The sequence below is a fragment of the Tympanuchus pallidicinctus genome, unplaced genomic scaffold (assembly GCF_026119805.1).
Source record: "Tympanuchus pallidicinctus isolate F22 unplaced genomic scaffold, pur_lepc_1.0 scaffold6, whole genome shotgun sequence".
NCBI lineage: Eukaryota > Metazoa > Chordata > Aves > Galliformes > Phasianidae > Tympanuchus > Tympanuchus pallidicinctus.
The window spans coordinates 44,549,532-44,572,642 of NW_026294780.1; the positions used below are offsets into that span (position 1 = coordinate 44,549,532).

Sequence of the window (23,111 nt, forward strand, 5' to 3'; positions counted from 1 at the left end):
TTCCTATTTTCTTTAACTGCTTCTTGTGTTTTGGAAGGCAGTTATTAGATTCCCCTCACTGAAACTTATGTTTACTAGGCAGAGTAAACTCAGGCTCCTCAGTTTTTCCTCCTATTCTCCAGTTCTGTAATCATCATGCTGGCTCTCTTCTGCACTCTCCAGTTTCTCAGTGTCTCTTGAACTGGGAGTACCAAAACTGGGAAGAATGTTCTAGATTTGGCCTAAATGATGCTGGACAAAGTGGCAAAATCACATCCCTTGCTCTGCGAGTGAAAGGCTTGCTGAGGCAGGCCATGAAACAGTCTACCTTCACTGCTGCCAGGGTGCACTGCTGCATTGCTCTGAACAGGATCCCATGGTCCTGCAGAAGTGTACTGAAAAAGGGAGTAGCTCTTAGACCTGACTAATTTCTGAGCCTCTTAGTTTTAAAAAAACAAGCTTTCAAATCCTTCACTTGAATTAAAGCAGTTTGAGCACCTGCAGGTTCCATTAGCACCACTGAGAGCTGCATATCTGAACTACCTTTTACAGTCAGGCTGGTTTAATGCCTTGAGTAGAAACCTAAATTTATACACCAGCATTTGAAATTTGGAGGATATGGCAGGTTATTAATTTTTTTGTTTGGTTGGTTGGTTTGTTCCAACTTCACCATTACTAGTTTTTGGTAGGTTGGTTTTTTTGTTTGGTTGGTTGGTTGTTTGCTTTTAAGGATTCTTTTTCTTTCTAGCAGTTCACAGGCATTTTTAATTTCAACACAGTGGTTGACTAACTGCAGGACTAATGAAAAATCATGAAATGAAGGTACATAATAGATTCATTCCTCCTGATGGCATATCATCTAGCTGTCTACGCGTACATATAAGTTAATTTGTTCTTGCCATTAACACTGAAGAGCATATTGTATATTTGTTCTGTGCTTATAATAATTTTTGTATATTTACAGGTCATTGCCTATAATTCAGAAGGGAAAAGCAGTCCAAGTGAGACAGTAGACTATACTACTTGCCCAGACAAACCTGGAGCACCTTCAAAACCCTCAGTGAAGGGAAAAATCCACGCACAAAGTTTTAAAATAATCTGGGGTAAGAACGTTGTCCAGCTCTGTTTATAGTTTGTTCTCTTTATTTTGTGAATGTTCACACACAGAAGGCCAGATTTCACTTCAGTAACATTTCAGTCAACTGTAAAGAGCTTCAGTCAACTAAGAGGAAAATACAGGTAAAAAATACCTGTGGTGGCAGAGTAATAGTGTGATTATTGGAAGAGTAATGGATCAGCGTACTAAGAAGTTAATGTTGCTCTGGTTTAATAAGTAGATGCTATGAAATTGTCAGGTTTTTTAATCAAAAAAAAGGGCCCAGGCTTAACTTCTGTCTGTAAAATGCTTGATTTTTTTTTTTATTTTATTTTTTTTATTTTCATTAGAGATCTTGAGAGACTTTCCTTAGGGTGAGTTTTGTCACCTTTATGCAATGAAATAGGAAAAGGTGAAGCAGTGCTGTGATATTTTACTGTAACAGAAAACCAAGTGATCGAAGGTCTTAGTTATTGCAATTTCATTTCTTACCTTGTAGAACGTTTGAAGTTGTTAGAAATAGAAATATCTAATTTGTAAAAGTAAAATCGTATTGTATTAGGAATATCTAATTTGTAAAAAGAAAACTGTCTAAAAATATCTATTTTTTAATGGTTCTATAGTACTCTTTTTTTTTTTCATGAGTGATAATTAATATGAATGCTTCATTTTTCATTTGGAGTAAATTAACTGCTGTCTTTCAACCAAAGAAGTGTTATGTGCCATATAATAAATCTTATTTTGTTTAGCAAGTATGATGTGATATGTAATGCTTGCCTCAGAGCCAACATCCTTTCATCCATCATATACATAATGTAATGTTATAGCAGCAGTGCCCTTCTGTATTGAAGCTGCCTCTATATTTGGCAAAAATGTTGCTTTTCCACAGCATTTTAATTTTACTGTTCCCTGTGTCAGCTCTGAGAAAGAGTAGTAGGATTATGCCAAAGATAATTCTGTAGTTTCCTATGTTTTTCTTGCATATTGTCCTAAGGAGGATAGTGAACTTTCTATTGCTATATTAAAAGTTCAAGTGTTCAGCACAGAACTCCTGACTTCTGTTCTCTCTCAGAATATTTAGGTTTTTTGCATGTTTTCCTTCAAACATTTTGATATATTCTGACTTGTAAATATGAATCTTTTTCCAATCTGCAGTCCATATTACAGTGCCATTAGGATCAATGACCCTGAAACCATAATCGGGCAGCCTTCTGCAGGACTTCAGCCTAAATGAAATGTTTGCTGTGGCATCTCCCAGCTGCCTAATTCACTCATCACACATGGATGACAGCGGGGTTATGATTTGGCAGCTTAGGGTAGTGGAGGAGTTGAATGATTTGCAGCTGTCTGAACTAGGATGCAGGATGCTGTGGCCAACTGGGTGAAAAAAGCATTCATTTCCTGTTGGGTGACCATTTTGCCTTTTTCAAATTTTCCCCAAGAGCTACAAAACAATTTGAGTTCACCTGCTTAAGTTGGAATGTTGCTTTTTTCACAGATCCGCCAAAAGACACTGGAGGAGCAGCAATAAATACATACGTTGTGGAAATCTCTGAGGGCTCTAATGGTAAGAACTAGGAGTCATGTGCTGGCATTCAGCTGTGATCTTTTTTGTATGCACACCTTTAGTTGTAAATTGTGGAAAGGGTAAAATATGTAATGTGATAGCAGATATTATTGCAAGAGTCTGGAATTTTAAAAATGAGGATGTTGATACTTGCACACAGGAAGTTTTCTTTCTCAGGATTAGAAAGAAAATGCAGTAAAACCGAGTCAAAAGTGCTGCTCTGTTTAACCTATCAAATGAGCGTGTTCTGTTTTGGAAATCAAATGATGTATTTCAGATGTTTAAAGGGCAAGAAAGGGCCACTTAGCCTTGCTGGATGCGTGATTGAATCACCGGTGTTCCATTCACTGCCGCTACACTGATGGAACACTGATGTAGCTGGAAAAAGTTTTTAGAATCAGAATTGCAGAATTGTTTGAGTTTGAAGAGGCCCTTAAGGGCCATCTGGACCAGCTTTCCCACAGTCCGTCATCAGCGACACGTGCAGCGCAATCAGGTGCTCAGAGCCCCGTTCAGCCTGACCTTGGGTGGGCATCCACCTCCTCTCTGGGCATCCTGTGCCAGTGCTTCACTACCCTTATTGTAATTTTTTTTTCATAGAATCATGGAATCACCAAGGTTGGAAAAGTCTTCCAAGATCATCCAGTCCAACCACCCACCCATCACCAACATTTCTTACTAAACCATGTCCCTCAGTACAACGTCTAAACGTTCCTTGAACACCTCCAGGGACAGTGACTTCACCACCTCCCTGGGCAGCCCATTCCAGCACCTGACCACTCCTTCAGAGAAGAAGTTTTTCTACTGTTTGCTTTTATGTTCCGTCATGCACGTTTCTTAATTGGGCATAAAAGTACCCAACTAAATTATTTGAAAATCTAAACCTTTTGTTGTATTCAGCAACACTTCCTTACTGTGTTGCATGTCCACATTCAGTCACTTGTAGAACAGTTTGCCTAAGCCTTTCATGCAGATGCAGTGAGCTGTGCATTACATTTCATTCATGGCCCTCTGTGATGGGGTGAATTGTTGTAGGTTTAATTTAAAGGCTCCAGGTTAGCAGAGTAATGTTTCAGAGAGAGACAGGAAGAATGCCAAAGAGGTTCTCATTTAAGAATCTGTCTGAGGAGAAAAGAATGAAATCAAGTGTTCCAGATGATGCTGAGCCATTCAGAAACACAGAAACGAGCTTTATCAATTTTAAGCTGTAGTGACAATATGCAAAGTGGATATACGTGATGTAATTAAAAGATCTTTTCCATGGAAAGTGTTGCTTTTCTATTTTTATTGGTTATGATGTTTAGATATGGTTGCTGACCCAGTAATAATTAACTTTTTTAAAGTAAATGCTCTCTTATTTTTAATGTAAATAGCAAATAAGGAAGATGTTTGACTTTGCAGATCTACACAAGTCTGTATGGGAAACTGAAACAATTAGACCTTTTCCCAGGGCGTGCAAAGCAAGCCTTTAATATTACTTTTTTCATAAACACATAAGCAGACATTCATTTGCTGAGTCTAGGATACTGAAGTGTGGTAAATTGCACCTTGGTTCATTGCACACTTATTCTTTACCTTTCAGGAAACAAGTGGGACACAATATACAGTGGAGCTGCAAGGGAGCATTTGTGTGATCGATTAAACCCTGGTTGTTCCTATCGCTTACGTGTGTATTGCATTGGGGAAGGAGGGCAGAGCATGGTAATACTAGCTGATGTGTTTTTTAATACAAATCTTTGAGAAAACGTAATCCAACAGTTCATAAATACTGTCAGAGGAATAACTGTACAGAAGTGCCTAACAAAATCACTGTCAGGATCTCCAAGAAATCCCAGTACTGGTGCAGAGTGGTTCAAGTTTCTGCCTACTTCTTTAAGAAATACATACAGATATTCTCTTCTGATGGTGTATTTTGCTTTATGTGATTTTACTTGTTTACAGAAAAAATAGTATGTCTTTCCCTGTGCAACGTTAGTAAATTGAAAATGACTTTTCCCAAGTCCTAACCCAAGGCATCAGACTAAATTTAATGCTTTCCGTGTGATCAGTGTAGTACACTAAGCAGCTGAGTTAGGCTATAGGAAATTCTTCCACATAGAAGTCTCCTGCAAAGACAGTCCTGCCCACAGCCACCTTGTCTTGAGAGTAAATTGAGATTTCTTCAGTGCTGATGCAGCTGTGGTGCTTTTGTTCCTGCCATACAGGGGAAGGAGAAAAGCAGTGTATTTTCCAGTCACCTACCCACAAGGTACCTATGGAGATTTTCCATGGAGATTTTCAATCTGCCAACCTCCTTCCTTCTTTGAATAAATACATTTTAGAATAAATACCCAAGAACCTCCGAGATGGAGGTAGCTTTCAGAAAGTTGTAGTACTTTTTGGAAGTGTCAGAAATAGACAGAAAAACAGTAAACAAAGATGTAATGAAAACTTTTCTGTGAAACATTCTACTTTTTATCTAGCATCTGTTGCTCAGTGAAATAATACATTTCAAAGAAACTGAAAGGCAGCAGATTTTTCTAACGCGCTCCTACTGGAACATACGTAAAGAGCAGCTGTGAAAAAAGACTCTAAGTTGCATCTCTGTTGTGAACTAAAAGGCTTATCACCTTCAGCCCAGAAATAGGCATATTTGTTCTGTATCACACTGAAGCTAATAACCCCTCACCACAGCTGACTCATTCCTTTCTGCATCCAGAATAGACAGTGCCATCTGTTGCATGTTGCTATGTACTTTCTGGCACACTTCAAATACTTACACAGTAAGTATTACTAAGTAGTGAAAAAGTTGAAATCTCAATTTCTTAATCAGTTCTGTTTGACATTTCTACCCACTTGGCCTTCTAAGGGGCTCTTGCACAGAAAGAAGTGTACAGCTCTTGGAGTGAGGTTTTAGAAACTGTTAAACTGCAGTTTAATGGAAAAGAGAATGGCTTGACATATCAATTCATAGTTCAGGGTCCTATACTAGCTTTGTAATGAGACTTCTTCATTATTTTTACTGTAGCCCCTTGTATTACAGTGACTCAAAGGCAAAAGGTAACTTTGTATATTGTGTAATCGCTGTAGCAGGTTTTAAATAAGTATTACAATTCATACATACGAAGTATTAGTATTAATACCTAAGTATTTTCGTGTATTTGAGGATATGGTTCAAGAAATGGAAGAACTCAAGTATGTGCTTTTACTTGTAACGTAACTGATGGTGCTTGTTTTGGTGCAGGTGTCTTCATTAATCTCTCCTCTTCCTAGGCATCTGATTCTTTACTGGTGCAGACACCAGCAGTGGTTCCTGGTCCATGCCAACCTCCTCGGCTGCAGGGTAGACCAAGAGCAAGAGAAATTCAGCTGCGCTGGGGTAATTCTATTACAACCGTTCCTGAGGGTTCTGAGGGATCAAAATACGTTGTGTGTTAAAATTAAGTAAGGTTTGCTTTCTTATTTTCAGGACCACCTCAGGTAGATGGCGGCTCACCCATTAGCTGCTATGGTCTGGAAATGTTTCAGACGGAAACTGATGAACACAGAGAGGTTTACCAAGGCTCTGATGTTGAATGCACGGTAGGCAGCCTTCTTCCAGGGAGGATGTACAACTTCAGACTGCGAGCAGCTAACAAGGCTGGGGTAAGGAGGCAATCTGAAATGAAATTGATTCAGGAGAGTACAATTGCTATTAAGCATCTTCTCTTTTGTAGGAATCAGTTTTAAAGTCGCTTCAAAATGAGGATTTCTTAATGTAGATTCGTTTGGTACACAGAGCTTATTGCTGTGTGGGAACAGTTAAACATCAATTTAGAACAAAGGGATTTTTAAAGGAAGGGAAAACAGCTGAATTATGTCTTAAACCTGAATCATAGCATTGGGAAAAGGTTAGGAAGTGCTAAGTATTTCATCAAAGCATTTTTGTGACTTGAATATTCGTATGTGAAGTAAGGTAGTGAACTGTTTCCTGTATTCAGCTCTGAAAGCTGATTGTCCTTTATTACTGTATGTTGCTGTTCTAGAACATGTTAATAAGCATATTCTGGGGTTTTTAATATTTAGCTTAACTTCTGAGTCATGTTTTATCAGATGCAAGGCTATTTTTTTGTTGTTGAGTTATTAAATGTGTTTAAATCAATTGTTGCTGTAGTACAAGCATTATCTGCTTATGTATCCAAAGTCCTTATTTAAAGACCGAGGCAGGGCTGCTTGCGTTTGTTTGATAGCATTTGCTTCATAAAAACTATCATCACCAGTTGACGCCGTTTGTGGAAAGGTCTGCAGCTTAAAGCTTTAATTCACTGACCTTAATTTTAAATCCCCTAAAGAGCAGTTTATAGATGGAGCATTTTTGGAATCCTTTTTCTTTCTTGTAGTTACATACAAACAGGCAGTTACAAATTGTGTTCTGTTATGGTCTAGCAAACACATAGCTTCAAAAGAGGAAAGTGCTTTCAAATCCTTCTGCTTGAGAGTTTGAAGTGCTGAACTTATTTGCTGTAGAGACAAGTCTTGCAGCTGTTTTGGAGAATAGTCAGATACCGAAATAAATCCTCAGTCCACAGTCCACAAAGATTTATTTTGCAAGTGAACAGTACAAACTTTCAGGCTGCTCTTACACAGTTGTGCTGTGACAAACTGTTTAGAAAGCAGTAATTTTCTATTTATCAGTTAGTTATATCAATTCCCTTTTCAATAGTTTGGACCTTACTCGGAAAAATGTGAAATTACTACAGCACCTGGACCACCAGATCAGTGCAGGCCCCCCCAGGTGACGTGCAGATCTGCCGCGTGTGCCCAGGTGTCCTGGGAGGTAAGAATGCAATGCTGTATATGTGAATGTCTTCTGCATTTTTAAGTTCAACCTTAAAAGCTTTAGACTTTAATCGTATTTTTAAATGTACTTACTTGGGTACACAGAGCTTGGTAGGTAAAAACTCAGAAGTAATCCATCATACCATGGTATGACAGCTGTAAGTTAGAACCCCACAGATACCTGAGGTCTTACTTTCTTCTTTTATTTAAGTTTTGCCACAACTACTGCACTAGATTTGAGTTATGCAGGCTCTTATTAATTCTTTTTCTTTAATGTAATTGTTTCCTCAGAGCAGATACATCCATGGATTGTTGTACATTTGTTGTTTTCTTAAGTTGATTTAATTTTATGTAATTGCATCAGTAGTAACATAGCAAAAGCCTTTCAGACTTCCTAGAAACCCTTGGTATTTAGATGTCTGATTTAAAAAAATGCAAAAGATAAAAAACTAAGGCTGATAAAAAGGAGGATTGTCTCTGAGAACACTGTTTAAACAGAGCTCTTCAATGGCTTGAGGTGGAGACAATCATGTGGGTTACAGAACTGTACAGAAGATTAAACTTGTTTAACCCAGAATGCACTGTTGATGCTTCCTGCTGGGTATGTCCCAGGGGGGCCCTCCTTACTCACCCATGAGATGAAGAAATCTAAAGAAATCTCTTAAAAATCTCTCAGGTAGAAATAGTTTGGCCAATCTTAGATATCTGCTTTATAGAATCCCAGAATAAGTAACGTAGGACTGTACTCTCTCCTCGAAATCACAGCTAACTTCACATTTAGATTGGGTTTCTCAGAGCCTTGTCCAGCCAAACATTTTACATATCTCCAAGTTCCAAGGTTCTGCAGTCTCACAAAACTATTCTGGGCAAACTGTCATGCTGCAGATTTTTTTCCTTCAAGTCCAGTCAAAATGTCCTTTACTACAAGGTGTGACATTTGCCTATTGTCCTGCTACTGAGTATCTCCAAGAAGAATTTAGCGGTGTCTTTTTTGTACCCTCCCAGAAAGTAGCTTAAGGCAACTTTCCCCTTAGTCAACTCCTCTTAGTATCAAATACTCATTTAATTGCCCTCCCTTTTGATGGCCATCTGCCAGGCTTTTTCCAGGATGTCAATGTCTGTACTGGGGAGCCCACGACTGGACAGAGTACTAGAGATGGAGCCCCCACGAGTGCCAAACAGAAGGGAGTCATATTCCTCTCAGCTTTCTTGATACTCTTCTGCTAATTCAGCTAGTGTGTAGTTAGCCTTCATCAGGCACACACTGCTGACTCCTGTTCAGCTTGCATACCAGGACTCCAAGTTCTTTTTTGGTAAGCTTGCTCCTCAGCCCCAGTACAGTTCTATCTAGGAATATGAATTCACCTTTGCCTTAGTTGAACTTAATGAGGTCTGTATCAGATCCTGCTTGCTGAAATTCTCTGGCAGCTGAACCCTTCAGCATATCAAATACTTGAAAGGGGGTCTATCAATCACATCAAATGTTATCCTTTGAAATTCTGTTTGCGTCGAGTCACTTATCTTCACATGCATAATGCTGAAAGTAGGGAATGTTCCTCTTTCAAAAGAAGGGGAAAGCAGAAGACGTCTTGGAACAGTTGGCTTGATATGATTGCTTTCTTGGAATATTTAGTCCAAAACAGCACCATCATTCTCCTTCAGTTCTCTTGATGATCTAAGATATTTTTTTTATCTGTGGTAAGGTGTTTTTGACCTTTTTTTTTCTTAATTAACTTATTGACTGCTGATACCTTTCTGTAATGTCATATCTCAGTTGAGACTGTGATTGGCACTGCATTTCAGATGACTCTTTCTGAGGTAGTATTAAAACGCCCCAAAAATAGGGAGGCTAAGTTTGCGGTAGGCAGTGAGGAAAAACAAGCTACTGGAGGAGGCATTTCAGTCCAGGTCTGTGGTGGTGGATAGCTGTCTATCCCAGCTGCTTTGCAACACTGTCTTGGAAAAAGACAGTGCACAATTTTCAGCTTCCCACTCTGTTATAGCCTGGTTTCCATTCAGGAGAGCCATGATGTGCTTCAGAGGAGGAGTCCTTTGTTCTGCAAGATGAAGGCATGAGCAGCAGCATGTGTTTGCATGTTGCTCTCCCTGCACTATAGACCCAGTCTGCAAAAATTTCTGTACCTTCCATAACCCTCCCAAGAAGACCATCTCTTGCCATTGGCTTTTGTGGTTCCTAAGCTAAATTGTACAGGCTAGGTCATCTCTGTATTTAAGCAACTAAATCACAATTACTTTGTACAAAGTGGTCTGCAATAATAAGTAGTGTTTTTAAAGTATAGATGACTCAAGGCCAGTAATGCAATCAGATTTATTTGTATTGTATTAAAATAAAAACTAGGAAATAAAGAGGAAGGGTAACATTCCCGTGGAGCTTAGAGCTCTCTGCCTCACTGTTGCCTACGATCCTGTTGCTTTATAGGAACAAACCTAAAAAAAACTAAGAGATGTAGAAAGTTTGGAATCTGATTATTTATTCATTTTCAGTCAGTGACTTTAACTTCTAACTACTTGTATCCATTTTAAAGGTTCCAGGGAGTAATGGAGCTGATGTCACAGAATACCGACTGGAATGGGGTGGTATGGAAGGATGCATGCAGATCTCTTATTGTGGGCCTGGCCTCAACTGTGAAATGAAAGGACTTTTGCCTGCTACTATATACTATTGCAGGGTTCAGGTAAAGATGTAAAACTTTTGCTAGTGGAATCTGGAAACAGGAATTGTCTCTGCCATAAAAACGTGGTCTGCTTTGCATTTGCAGGCAGTGAACGTTGCGGGTGCAGGCCCTTTCAGTGAAGTAGTGGCATGCATGACTCCAGCCTCTGTGCCTGCAGTTGTGACTTGTCTTCGGGGACTAAGTGAAGATGAAGTGGAAAGTCCACACTATTATCCTTCCACATGCCTTGCTTTAAGTTGGGAAAAACCTTGTGACCATGGGTCTGAGATCATTGGTTACAGCATAGACTTTGGAGATAAGCAGCCAATAACTGTTGGGAAGGTTCTGAGCTATTTTATAGATGGCTTACAGCCAGATACAACCTACAGGTATGCTATGCAAAGCTACTCAAAAGCCTTAACGTATATTCCACAGCAGCAAATTCTTTGTTTCCATTTATTTATTTGTTCTCTACCTTTACTCTGAGAGGCATTAGGAGATAACCCTGGAGTAAAAGGAAGCTCTGTAATTATGATCTTCATAAATAGATGAGCTATGTTGGTTTTATTTTGTTTCTAGAACAAATAATTTTAATTTGTTTATTGTGGTAGATTTGATGCATCTCTTAATGCATCAGTTTAATTGAATTCAGATTACAGGTCCAGATTCATAACCATTTTTTGATAGCTTGCTCTATGGAGAGATGGCTTCTAATCTGTTTGTCAAGCTAAAGTGCATTCAAGGAAGGACCATATCCAGTCTTTGACTGGATTGTCTGATCTAATAACAGCTCATCACATCTTGCAATGTCATTTCTGCAGAAATACCATGCATTTGAGTGACAGTCTGCATTAAGAACATTGGTTTGGAAATCTATCAGTCAATTTAAAATTTAATTGAACAATTTCAGTTACCAAAATTGTCCCTTATGTTTGACATAAGAGTTACTGAAAAATAGGAATGTAGAGATCCTAAAGGCACTCTACATTCTTGTTACAAACACACACCTTCTATGTTAAAACCTAAAGGAGAATATCAGTCTCACTGAAGTTAGAATTTAAGCTCACACTGGTTTCAGTATAGTTCTGTAACCTTGAAGATTTGGCTTTCTTTCTTTTTAATGCTGTATGCAAGACTAAAATCTTTTCTCTTGCCTCATAATTATTTAGTAATAATGCTGGCAAACAAAGAGCTGTTGCTCTCCATATTAACGAACTGAAAACTGAGAAGCTTCTTGTAGAGGCACTTCTGCACTTCTACCCACAAAAGTGCTTTTACAGAATATATCCTGGATTGTCATCTCTGTCCAAATAAAAGCTGCATGTAGTCCTTAGTTCTGTGCTACAATAAATTAACATAATGTTAAATGTTACTGTAGAGAAGGAGAGATACTTATTCATAAACTTGCACACACGTTTCTGTTCCAGTGTTTTGAAATTGTGTGGTTGATTGTTTTAGAATGGAATGACTGTGATTACTTTTTTCCAGTTACCTAGATACTATTTCAGACATGTGAACCTTAGTCTTTGAAAAATGAGATTAGGCAAACATTGCTATCTATGGCTACCTGTGAGATCTGTAGATTGACTCTTTTTTTTTTTGTTTGTTTTTTTCCTGTTTTCTGTTTTTTCTTTTTGGAAACAAATTTCTTGGCCATCATTGTTTTCTGTTGAATTCCCTGAAAAACAAAAATTATCCCTGAATGTCAAGTTCTACAAAGCCCTCTGCCATGTGACCTTCAACTTCTCATTGACTCCTTTCCCATTTCAGGCAGACCCAAAAAGTCTGCGTGCACCTGGAGATACTTTAGCAGTGAAAACAGCATTTTGCAAGAGAAGGAGCTGGACACTATCCCCTTATCTTCACATGAGCCAGCTCTGTGCTTAAAACTTTCCTGTAGTAATTCTCAAAGTCAGCTGATGAAATAGCCAAAGCTATGGATTTGTATATTTTGGGGGTGTTTGTTTGCTGGTTGTTTTTTGTCCTCTCATCTCTCCAGGGTGAGAAATACAAATTCTATAGTGCTTGGCCATCAAAAATTTTGCTACAAGGCCTTGCAGGGTCAGAAAGATGAACCATTCTTGAGTAGCTTTTGCATTTTTGCCCTAATGCTTATGATGCAAATACACGAATGCGTTTAATTTTGAGTCAGCTCAACTCCCTTAGAATTTGTCAAGGAGAGTGACACTCCTGCATTTTCGTGAGAGTTTATAAGAGCACAATACTGAAAAAAATTCTTCACCATAGAAAGTACTGCCTATACATTACCATTATTCTCTCTTGATCACAACTGGTGGATATAACCGGTTAGTTTTTTAAATCTAATTTCAAGTTCATTTATACTTTCTTTTTGAATACTAGAATCCGAATTCAAGCCCTTAACAGCCTTGGAGCAGGACCTTTCAGCCACACCATAAAACTGAAAACAAAGCCTCTCCCCCCGGATCCTCCTCGCCTGGAGTGTGTTGCATACAGTTCTCAGACTCTCAAGCTGAAGTGGGGAGAGGGAACTGCAAAAGCGTTAACTGACTCCATTCTGTACCACCTTCAAATGGAGGATAAGAATGGAAGGTTAGTTTTGGCATTGCCTTAATCTGCTGTTTCATCGTGGTCTGGTGCTTGGACATAGTATCAAAGGGCAAAATTCCTTTTGCTTGGCTTAATTTGCAAGGGCAGTAGGAGGTCTTCTCATCCGGCAAGGCAGAAACTCTGTAGTGTTTAGTGCTGCAAAGCACAAGATGAAAAACTTCATAGCTTTTTATTTGCAGTTCAATAGTAAGAGTCTAATGAAATGCTTTGTGTTGGTATACTCCTCTCTTTTCTCACTTATTTTTTTTTAGTGTTTTATTGAAGTATTTAGTCTAATTAGTCCTGTAAATTTTATCTAATCGCTGTAGAAAGAGGTAGATTCTTCATTCTCTGCTGTAAACAGTACACTGCTTTGTAAACATAAAATCAATCTCTGCTGTGTTTTGGGAATGCCAAATCTGAAAATAGAATTTGAGCTGCTGAGATCAGTCTTTGTCAGAATTACAACAAGAAGGGAAGCGGCCAGTCTGCAGGAGCTATCAGAATGGTACATGGTACGCACACAAACGAAGTTCAGGCCTCCACTCACATTTGAGCATCATCATTTACCTCCATCTAACAGTGATGTACAAGAGCTGTCGGATCTGTGATCCTTTCTTAAGTGTAATGAGGGAGAGCTGCAAAGGCACAAATAGCTAAAAGCTGGTCAGCCTGATTTTCAAATTTAAGTGACTTTTCAAAAAAGGAAAGTATGCATTGTTGGGAGGGAGAGGACTACTGTCCTTTCCCATTTCAAGTGCAGAAGGGTGTCTGAAAATGCTTAGGTTCATTTTTGTCAAGAGGAAGTCTACGGTATTCTGTGTTGGAAAGAGATTTTGTTTCAGTTTCACAGTCACGAGAAACAAAAGCCTACTCCTGAAAATGAGTTCATTGTTTAATAGTTAAGTATTTCTGGTTTTTCATTAGATTGTGGGAAATTATAGGAATAATTTACAAGACAGTACTCCAGCTCTCTATTTACTCTAAGCCACCCTTTCCATTTTCAGGTTTGTATCCTTGTACAGAGGACCATGTCATACATACAAAGTACAAAGACTCAGTGAGTCAACATCATACAAATTTTGTATTCAGGCATGTAATGAAGCTGGTGAAGGTCCCCTTTCGCAAGAATATATTTTCACTACTCCCAAATCTGTTCCAGCTGCCTTGAAAGGTAAAGATGCTGCTACTTTGTTTGTTTGTTTTGAGGCAGTGAATGTTGTGGGAAGCATGGGAAGTGTTGAAAGAGATGGCAAGTTGGTGGTGGTAGTATTACTTTACTTTTGGAGTATGTGGAGTGCTAAGCAGTTTTTGCAGTGCAGGTAGGGATAGTAAAGTAATACTTTCTTAAGGTAATTGCCTAAAGCCTAAAACGTTTGCTCCAAAACCAAGAGAGTTTATGCATTCTTTGATACAAGAATGCCCATATGTGAAATCCTTGCTTACCAGGAGAGAGAGTGGCCAGGCTGCTTAAGTAATTTGATGTGAAAGTTCTTTCTACTATGTACATTAGAATAATTACTAGATTCTGATAATTCTAATAGTAATATATCATTAGGCATAGCACCTAATTTTCTTGAATAAGATAAGCATTTACACTCACCAAGTTTTAGTGTATTCTGTCATAGGATACCTTAGCTAGCAAGAGACCAAAGTATTGTTACTCTGTTCCAGGAAGTGTTGGAAGAATACATTTTGATCTGAGTCTCTTCTTTTTCTGAGTCAAAACTCACACGTAAAGTACAGACCTTTACAAAGCATGAGAATGTAATGTTTAGTGACAGCAAGCAGAGTGAAGCTGTTGCTTTGTGGTTTCCTTCAGCACCAAGGATAGAGAGAATGAACGATCACACCTGTGAAATCACGTGGGAGGCTCTGCAGCCCATGAAGGGCGATCCGGTTATTTACTGCCTTCAGGTCATGGTGGGAAAAGACTCTGAATTCAAACAGGTATGATGCGTTTGAGTTATTGTATGTTTCTTCTGTTCCTCCTTTTGGTTAAGCAGTTTAAAATTATTGTGCTAGTTAACCATGCTTTCTGTTACTAAATAGCAGAAGGTAGCATCTCCTAAAACTGTTATCATAGACACAAGTGATACGAGTAATATGCTAATAAGCTGCAGCCTCTCTGCTTTTATATTGATGGTTACTAAACACAACTTCACACCTCAAGTGGTGATAGAATTGTCTGCTAATGGGAAGAAATGGCAAAAAGAAAACAGAAAAAATGGTACAGAATTGAGACACACAAAAAAGTTATCTTTGCACTAAGCTGTTTGAAGACAGTCGGCAATATTTTAAAAGGTCTGATGCCGTAAGTTATGCCTCTTCATAGAGAACTGTGAATTAAGCAGTATAAACATTCAGGTGAAGGAAAACTTGGTTTTCATATAACTCAGTAACTGGTTTCTTAGAATCATAGAATGGCCTGGGTTGAAAAGGACCACAATGATCATCTAGTTTCAGCCAACCCCCCTGCTATGCACAGGGTCACCAACCACCAGAGCAGGCTGCCCAGGGCCATTTTCGCATTTCTCACTCCATGAATCCAGATACTCTTGAGAATGGTGCTATGTAAATGCCTAAATGGATAAACCAACAAGATGCTTCTTTTCTCTATACTCTTATAGGAAGGAATATGGGGACTGTGCATTCCTCAGTAGTCTCTCTTTGTTTTTAGAATGAAGTATATTTTGATAGAATCATAGAATGAACCGTGGAATTCTTATCCCTGGATCATTTCAGGAGTAGGGCATGCTGTATCTTCCAGAGCATGCCTGATAATTGGCATGGAATTAGGCTTCTAAGCTCTCTTTCACATTATTAAGCAAGCAGTCAATTGTGTTTCCTTCCAGAAAGGAAACACAATTAATTCTGGTATAAGTATATACAAAATATCTTATGATTTTATTATAGGCCAGTATTAAATATCTGTTGCTCGTGCTTCAGTAAGTTATAGATGTTTAATATTTTCATTTATCGTAACTTTTGGAGAAGAGGAGGCTAAAGGGAGACCTCATTGCTCTGTACATCTGCCTGAAAGAAGACTGCAGAGAGGAGGGTGTCAGTCTCTTTTCTCAGGTGACAGGTGATAAGACATGTGGAAGTGGCCTCAAGTTGCACCAGAAGAGTTTTAGATAGAATATCAGGAAGAATCAAGAAGCAATCCTAAGCCCTGGAGTTGTTTAAGAGATGTGGAAATGTGACACTAAGGGACACAGTTCAGTGATGAGACTCAGTAGGTCAGGCTGATGATTTTGAAGGTCTTTTCCAACCTAGAGATTGTGATTCTAGTGCAGTGCTATGTTTGTTGTGTCCATTTGTTTGGGCTTTTTCGGTACACTCTGAACTGTAATCCAAGGTATTTATTATCTTGTCATGTAAACACTCTTTATAGAATCATAGAAAGCTTAGAGTTGGAAGGCAACTTTAAAGGTCATGTAGTCCAGCTCCCCTCCAATCAACAGGGTCACCACAGCTAAACCAGGTTGCCCAGGGCCTGAGCCAGCCTCTTCTTGAAAGTCCAGGGACAGGGCATCAATAGTATCGTAGAGTCTTTAGAGGTGGAAGGGACCTCTAAAGGTCAAAATTTATGGTAACTTTAAAATTGTAAATGCAATATTAAATATGTAAGTAGCACATAATCTGTGTACTTGCTTCTAGAGATGGATTCAAATAATGCTTTAATAAGCGATGTGCATTGCCACATGAACTGGACAAGAAAATAAAGGTTGCAACTGAAGGTGTATGGTTCCTTTCACCTTTCTGGAGGAGATTAGCACAGTAAATTGCAATAAAATGAGTAGATTGGTTTTCAGAAAGTAATACTGGAGCAGTAAGCACGGTGGAAGAAGCCTTTAAGGTACTTAAATGTGATGGCAAGAATCTTCTTTGACATGGACAAAAAACAAACTGCCTCATGGAGAGACGTAAACGCTCTGGTGTTTGCTACCACTTCCCTGCAGAAATTTCCCAACTGAGTTCCTCTTGTGTCATTGCTCCCCATGCTTCTGACAAAATGAGTTAATCTACTGTTTGAGGTGTATACATCAATCAGATTCTTAAAAGGGCTATGTAATAATCATGTAAGTACCCCAGCAAACAATCTGAGGTAGGAAGCATAGAATTACGGAATGGTTTGGGTTGGAGGGGAATCTTACAGATTATCTAGTTCCAACCTCCTGCCAGGGGAAGGTAGCTGGTGGCAAAGCACGGGGCACAAGAAGCTGAGAACAGTAACCTATGTCAGCTGGCATAGCTGTAGCTAGAGTAAAACAATCATAGATTATCCTGAGTTGGCAGTGACTCATGAGGATTTTAGAGTCCAACTCCTGACTACACAAAGGGCAACTTAAGAATTAAGCCGTGTATCACAGTGCTTCTTCGACACCTGCAGGCTTGTGGCCAGGACCACTTCCCTGAAAAGCCTGTTCCAGTACCTGAGTACACTCTCAGTGTAGAACTTTTTTCTTAGTATCCCATCTGAACTCTCCCTAACACAGCTTTAAGCCATTCCCTCATGTTCTCTCGCCAGTCACCACAGAGAAGAGATCAGTACCTCCATCTTGTGATAGAGCAGTGGAGCAGACAGCAGTGAGATCAGGTCTCTTAAGTTGAACAAACCAGTCATCCTCAGCCACTTCACATAAGTCAGGCCATGCCACCTTGGCCTTTCAGCATCTTTACTGCCTTTCTTTGGACACATTCTAATATGTTGACGTCGTTATACTATGGAGCCCAAAACTTCACACAGTACTCGAGGTAGGACTGCACTGCTGCTGGTTATAGTGAGACAGTGATTCCTTTCAGCCTGTTAGCTCTGCTGTTCTTGATGCACCCCAGGATATGGCCATGCCTTTTTTGCCACCAGGGCACACTGGTGAGCTCAATATGAGTCAACATCAGTCACAATCCCCAGAATCCTCTCTGTGGGGCTTCTCTCCAGCCATTTGTCCCTTCACCTGCCAGAATAATCTCCATAATTTTATCAAGCACCAAAGTGAGACTGATAGACTGTAATTACCAGAATCCTCTTTCCCTTCTTGAAAATTGGAAAAACATTTGCTAGCTTCCAGTAAAATGGGGCCTTTCCAGATTTCCAAGACCACTGAGACAGATACCCAAAAGAGGTCTCACAGTAACATCATCCAACTCTTCGAGTACTCTGGAATGAATCATAGAATCACAGAATGGCTGGGGTTGAAAAGGACCACAATGCTCATCCAGTTTCAACCCCCTGCTGTGTGCAGGGTCACCAACCAGCAGACCAGGCTGCCCAGAGCCACATCCAGCCTGGCCTTGAATGCCTCCAGGGATGGGGCATCCACAGCCTCCTTGGGCAACCTGTTCCACTGCCTCACCATCCTCTGAGTGAAAAACTTCCTGCTGGTTGTTGGTGTTAACCACTTCTTAGACTCCCAGGATCAGCATGGAGTGCCTAATTGAGCAAATTTGCAGCCATGAAAGGCCCTGTAAAAGGCAACAAAATCTCAAGTGGGCCCAATTTCTGTTTGTAGGTGTATCAGTAGGAACTAAGCTGATATTCACATAGCTTGGTAGAGTTTGGTTTTTCTGCTCAAAATCTCTCATCTTTTTTCTTTCCAGTATCTGGATTTCTTTAATTGGTAGAAGGATATAGAAATATCACATCAGTTGTTTTACCTACAGCTATTTTATTGTTAGACAGTATTTTACAAGTGCAAACTTCCAACCATTCAAAGAAAGAAGCAGGAAATCTGTTCTGATTTTGCTGTGTGAAGTTATTGTTGTGCCTGTGGCTACCCATGAACTCAGCACTCTGACAGCCAGGCAGCTGAGTATTACTGGAATCTATGGTCTGGAAACTCTTGGAAAAAGCTTTTCTTCATCTAAAAATGGTTTGTGTGCAGCGACAGGGCAGGTCATCGAAAGTGCAGCTTCTCAAAATTCCACTGATTTATATTGTATATTCGGTAGCGAGCAACGAGGCCACATAAACACACCCTACTCTGAGCAGAAGCTGGCCAGTATTGTAATGGAGAAAAAGAATAGGCTTTCTTAATTGTTATTACCAGTAAAAGGAGAACTAAAGGAAATGTTTGACCGCTGCCTGATGACGTTAGTCACCTCACAAACAGGGACTGCGGTCCAGCAGAGACATTTAATGCTATCTTTGCCTCTCTCCAATGTGAGTGATGAGTGCTGGACCTCTGGAGCTTTGGTTTGGAGAAACACAATTTGAGGAGTGACAAGCTCCTGGCTGACTTTGAACTTGAGTGGGATTTGCTGCTGTGAGTGAATGAAGTCTAGGAGCCTGATGAGATGGGACTGTCTATGAGGGTGGACTGATAGGACAAGGGGGAATGGTTTTAAACTGAGACAGGGGAGGTTTTGATCAGATATCAGGAGGAAGCTTTTCACTCAGAGGGTGGTGATGCACTGGAACAGGTTGCCCAAGGAGGCTGTGGATGCCCCATCCCTGGAGGCATTCAAGGCCAGGCTGGATGTGGCTCTGGGCAGCCTGGTCTGCTGGTTGGTGACCCTGCACACAGCAGGGGGTTGAAACTGGATGAGCATTGTGGTCCTTTTCAACCCAGGCCATTCTGTGATTCTGTGAACTAATTGAGACACCCTTGGAAAGTCGTCTTTGTGCTGGGGTCTGCTGAAATGGTGAATCACAGAACAGACTCCTTTAGGCTTCCCTAATACAACGCCTGTTGGGCTGAATGACAGTATTTGAAACACACGGTATCTTAACTACAGCAAAGTAGTTGGATTGGATTAGATTTAATGAATGAAGTAGCTCGATGTAGTTAATTACCTAAAATCTTGTGATACAATTTTAGATATTAGGAAATGGAAGATTATATCCTGTGGTCTGGTGTTTGTATTTCAAGCGGTCACTTAACATTGCAGATTTCAACAGAGTTTAATAGGTCTTCATCATGCCTTAAAAGAATCTGTGGTTCTTTTTCTGTGCTACGTGGAAGATATTGGAGACTTTCTTGTATTGAAACTGTGTTTGTGAGCTTTTTTGTATATTTTTCTTTCAGTGGGTATGAACACAATTACCTTCACCACTGAATCACAGGATGGCTTGGGTTGGAAGGGGCCTTAAGCCCTTCCAGTTCCAACTCCCTGCATGAGCAGTGCCTCCCAGCAACTCAGGCTGCCCAGGGCCCCATCCAAGCTGGCTTTGAGTGCCTCTGGGGATGGAGCACCCAGAGCTTCTCTGGGCAGCTGTGCCAATGCCCGACTACCCTCATAGTGAATAATTTCTTTCTAATGCTTCTTTTAGTTTAAAACCATGACCCCTAGTCTTATCACTGCACTCCCTGATAAAGACTGCCTCCTCAGTTCTCCTGTAGGCTCCCTTTGCGTACTGTAAGGCTGCAGTGAGGTCCCCAGAGCCTTAGAATCATTTGACTTTGAAAGGACACTTAAAGGCCATCTGATCCAACTCCCCTGCAATGAGCAGGGACAGCCACAGCTCCATCAGGTGCTCAAAGCCCCTCCATCCTGACCTGGAATATCTCCAGGGATGGGGCATCCACCACTTCTCTGGGCAACCCATGCCACTGCCTCACCACCCTTATTGTAAAAACCTTCTCCATATCCAGTCTCAATTTCTCCTGTTGTAGTTTGAAACCATTTTCCCTTGACCTGTCACAGCAGACCCTGCTAAAGAGTCTGTCCCCTTCTTTCTTACGGCCTCCCTTCAGATACTGAGAAGCCGCTCTCAGGTCTCCCTCAAACCTATTCCAGCCTGAACAGCCTCAACTCTCATCCTGTCTGCATAAAGAAAGGCGTGTTGAGGGATGTATACGTATGTGTGGCATTTTTACTCGATGCATCTTTTCTTTACTGGCAGATTTATAAGGGTCCGGACTGCTCGTTCCGATACACAGGCCTCCAGCTGAACTGTGAATATCGTTTTCGTGCGTGTGCCATTCGCCAGTGCCAAGAGACATCGGGACACCAGGACCTGATAGGCCCCTACAGCTCACCAGTGCTATTCATCTCTCAGAGGACTGAACCACCGACGAGCACCAACAAGGACACTGTGCAAACCACAAGGACACAATGGTCACAGAGCGACCAAGTGTGTGCTGCTGTCATTCTTGCACTTTTTGCTATCTTTTCCATTCTGATTGCTGTTATCATTCAGTACTTTGTAATAAAGTGAAGAAAACAGATTTATTTTAGAATGCTGCCCATTACATTTTACTTTCTCATAATCTAAAAAAAAATTCTGTTCTCTTGCTTTTACAAAAACAGGCATTTAGCACCGGCATTGGGACTGATGCAAACCCTTTCAGCCACTTTAAAATGCTTACTGGTAGGTGTAGGCTGACACACGTTATTAGAATGCAAGCCACAGAAATACAATCTTTTGTTTAATATGCCTTCTTGCAGTACAAACTTCATATGGGGCAAGCAGTGCTTAACATGAAGGGTTTGACCAGTAAACACGAGTGTAGAAATGGTTTCCTGGCCCACACTTTTAAGGGTTACTACCGTAACAGGGAAGAATGTGTAGAACGCATTTAAAACTTACTCTTAACAAACTTGTGCTGTATACAATATTAATCTGATGCTGTGAAAGCAATTTAGCGCTGTATTTCTACCTCCTCATTTGTCTTAAATATTTGGAAGGCAGGATACATGATGCAAAATGGAAGGGGCTTTTCTCAGGCAGCAAATAATAAACTGGATGGAAGAGTGTGCACGAAGGAAGCTTCTTACCCGATAAATGTGGAGTTCTTCACTGCAAGTAGATGTCTTGGGAAGACTGCGAGGGGATGGCACAAGTGGTTTATCTTCCCCCCAGGATTTGATGTGTACTCATCAAAATGCCTCTTCTTACGAATCCAGAAGGGAGAGCGAGAGAGGACTTTTTAGATTTGTTACTCAAATTGAAAACTCGTTCTGAAGTTGACCTTTTGATGGGATGCAGTTTATACAGGTGTCTGTGCCCTCCGGTTTGGCCAGTTTGTAGATTTTTTGAGACAAAATTCATTTCTGAATCTTTGCTGTTACCCCGCCACTCACTTGCCATACCCACTTTCGTTTGCTTTTTCTTTTCTTTCTTCCTTTGGGGCACCAAATCAGAAGACGAAGTGTAGTAATTTGCACCAGAAAACTTAAAGCTGCTTTTTTCTCGAGATCCTAATGTTTAATGTAATGTCTCTTTTTGGATACTGTACCAAATCGTTAACTGCATGTAGTTAATGTCGCATTAGAGCACTTTGCAATTGCATAACTCATCAATGTTTTGTGAGCTTGCGTTCGTGAGTTCTTGGATGAGCAGACTGAATTCCATCAAGTATCCCATGGAACATCTCGCTGGATGTCGATGATTGCCAGTGACACAGAGCTTGTAGTGAACTATCTTTGAAAACTCTTGTCTCATCACACTTACGTTCTTTGTTATACACTTTGTAATTAGCTACTTTTAATTTATTTGAGTTACAAGATAGTGGATCATTAATGACTCCTAGTTGCGTTCAGTTTAGCATTTTTAATGGTATTAAACACTTCTGTCAGTCTTAATGATAATAAAAGAGGAACCTCTGTCTCGTGCTTTGAAGATCTCTGAAGACTTTCTCGTACCTTAGAGCGGGCATGTATCGTACTTGGTTATACGTCCAATGAGCTGTGCTGTACAAAACTGTTGCTGAGTTTCGTTTTTTGGTTTTTGTTCTTTGGAAAAAAAAGCAATGGCGAAGAGCCTGGCCTCCAAGTGAGCGGAATGGTCTGTCTTTGAGATGTACTGTATGTTTACATTTGATTTCCAACCTGTCATTTTGACGTCCAGGCCGATTCCTCCCCCGACCACAGTGACAACAGGTGTTTTCTAGAGCCCTCCCCCCGGTGCCACGTTTGGCAGCACGCACGCGGTTGAGTGGAACAGCCCAGAGATTTCTTACAGTCGAATGTCTCAAATGGTAAAGATTTGTTACTACAGTGAAGCTGCAGTGACTTCTGTTTTTCATAGTCAAATCCAAATGAGCTCCTATTTTTGATAGTCATTTAATAGCGTATTTGCCATTTGAGCCTCAGTGCGTATGACTGCATTGAAGACAGTTTTTAATGTAATCTTAATTTTACCTCATATTCTGTACATTCCAAAAAGAAAAAAAAGAAAAAAAAAAAAAAACTTTTTAAAACGTTATAGTTACACTACCAAACATATCACTTTGCAACTGTACGACGTCGGACTTCATGAAGATGAAACCTGTATAGTCTCATAGAAAATGCATAAACGATGTAGCAAAGTATCTTTAAACTCTGTGGGAAATAAAAGCATCCTTCTTTTTCTTCGTTCGTCCCTTCTGTTCCTCCGCCCTCCGTCCGCTCGGGCGGGGCGGGGCGGGGCGGGGCGGGCCGAGCTCGGGGCGCGGGGCGCGGGGCCGGGCGGGAGGCGGCGAGGGAGCGCCGTGCGGCAGCC

The 23,111-nt window shown here is 40.3% G+C and overlaps 1 protein-coding gene and 1 long non-coding RNA gene across 6 annotated transcripts in view; both read left to right on the forward strand.

The window, feature by feature from the left end:
* Window positions 1-22,981, forward strand: part of FNDC3A (fibronectin type III domain containing 3A) — a 114,294-nt gene extending 91,313 nt beyond the window's left edge. For all 5 annotated transcript variants that reach the window (XM_052664525.1, XM_052664526.1, XM_052664529.1 and 2 more), the window contains 12 exons: window positions 944-1,082; window positions 2,574-2,642; window positions 4,225-4,343; window positions 5,895-6,000; window positions 6,091-6,266; window positions 7,324-7,437; window positions 9,986-10,135; window positions 10,220-10,503; window positions 12,476-12,685; window positions 13,690-13,856; window positions 14,505-14,632; window positions 20,532-22,981. In XM_052664525.1, coding sequence (XP_052520485.1) covers window positions 944-1,082; window positions 2,574-2,642; window positions 4,225-4,343; window positions 5,895-6,000; window positions 6,091-6,266; window positions 7,324-7,437; window positions 9,986-10,135; window positions 10,220-10,503; window positions 12,476-12,685; window positions 13,690-13,856; window positions 14,505-14,632; window positions 20,532-20,846 — 1,977 coding nt within the window. In that variant the 3' untranslated portion in view covers window positions 20,847-22,981. The remainder of the gene's footprint in view (window positions 1-943; window positions 1,083-2,573; window positions 2,643-4,224; window positions 4,344-5,894; window positions 6,001-6,090; window positions 6,267-7,323; window positions 7,438-9,985; window positions 10,136-10,219; window positions 10,504-12,475; window positions 12,686-13,689; window positions 13,857-14,504; window positions 14,633-20,531) is intronic.
* LOC128071680 (uncharacterized) lies at window positions 2,649-3,909 on the forward strand. Its single transcript, XR_008201978.1, has 2 exons — window positions 2,649-3,138; window positions 3,243-3,909. It is a non-coding gene; the product is annotated as an uncharacterized LOC128071680 (long non-coding RNA).
* Window positions 22,982-23,111: the final 130 nt, after the last annotated feature.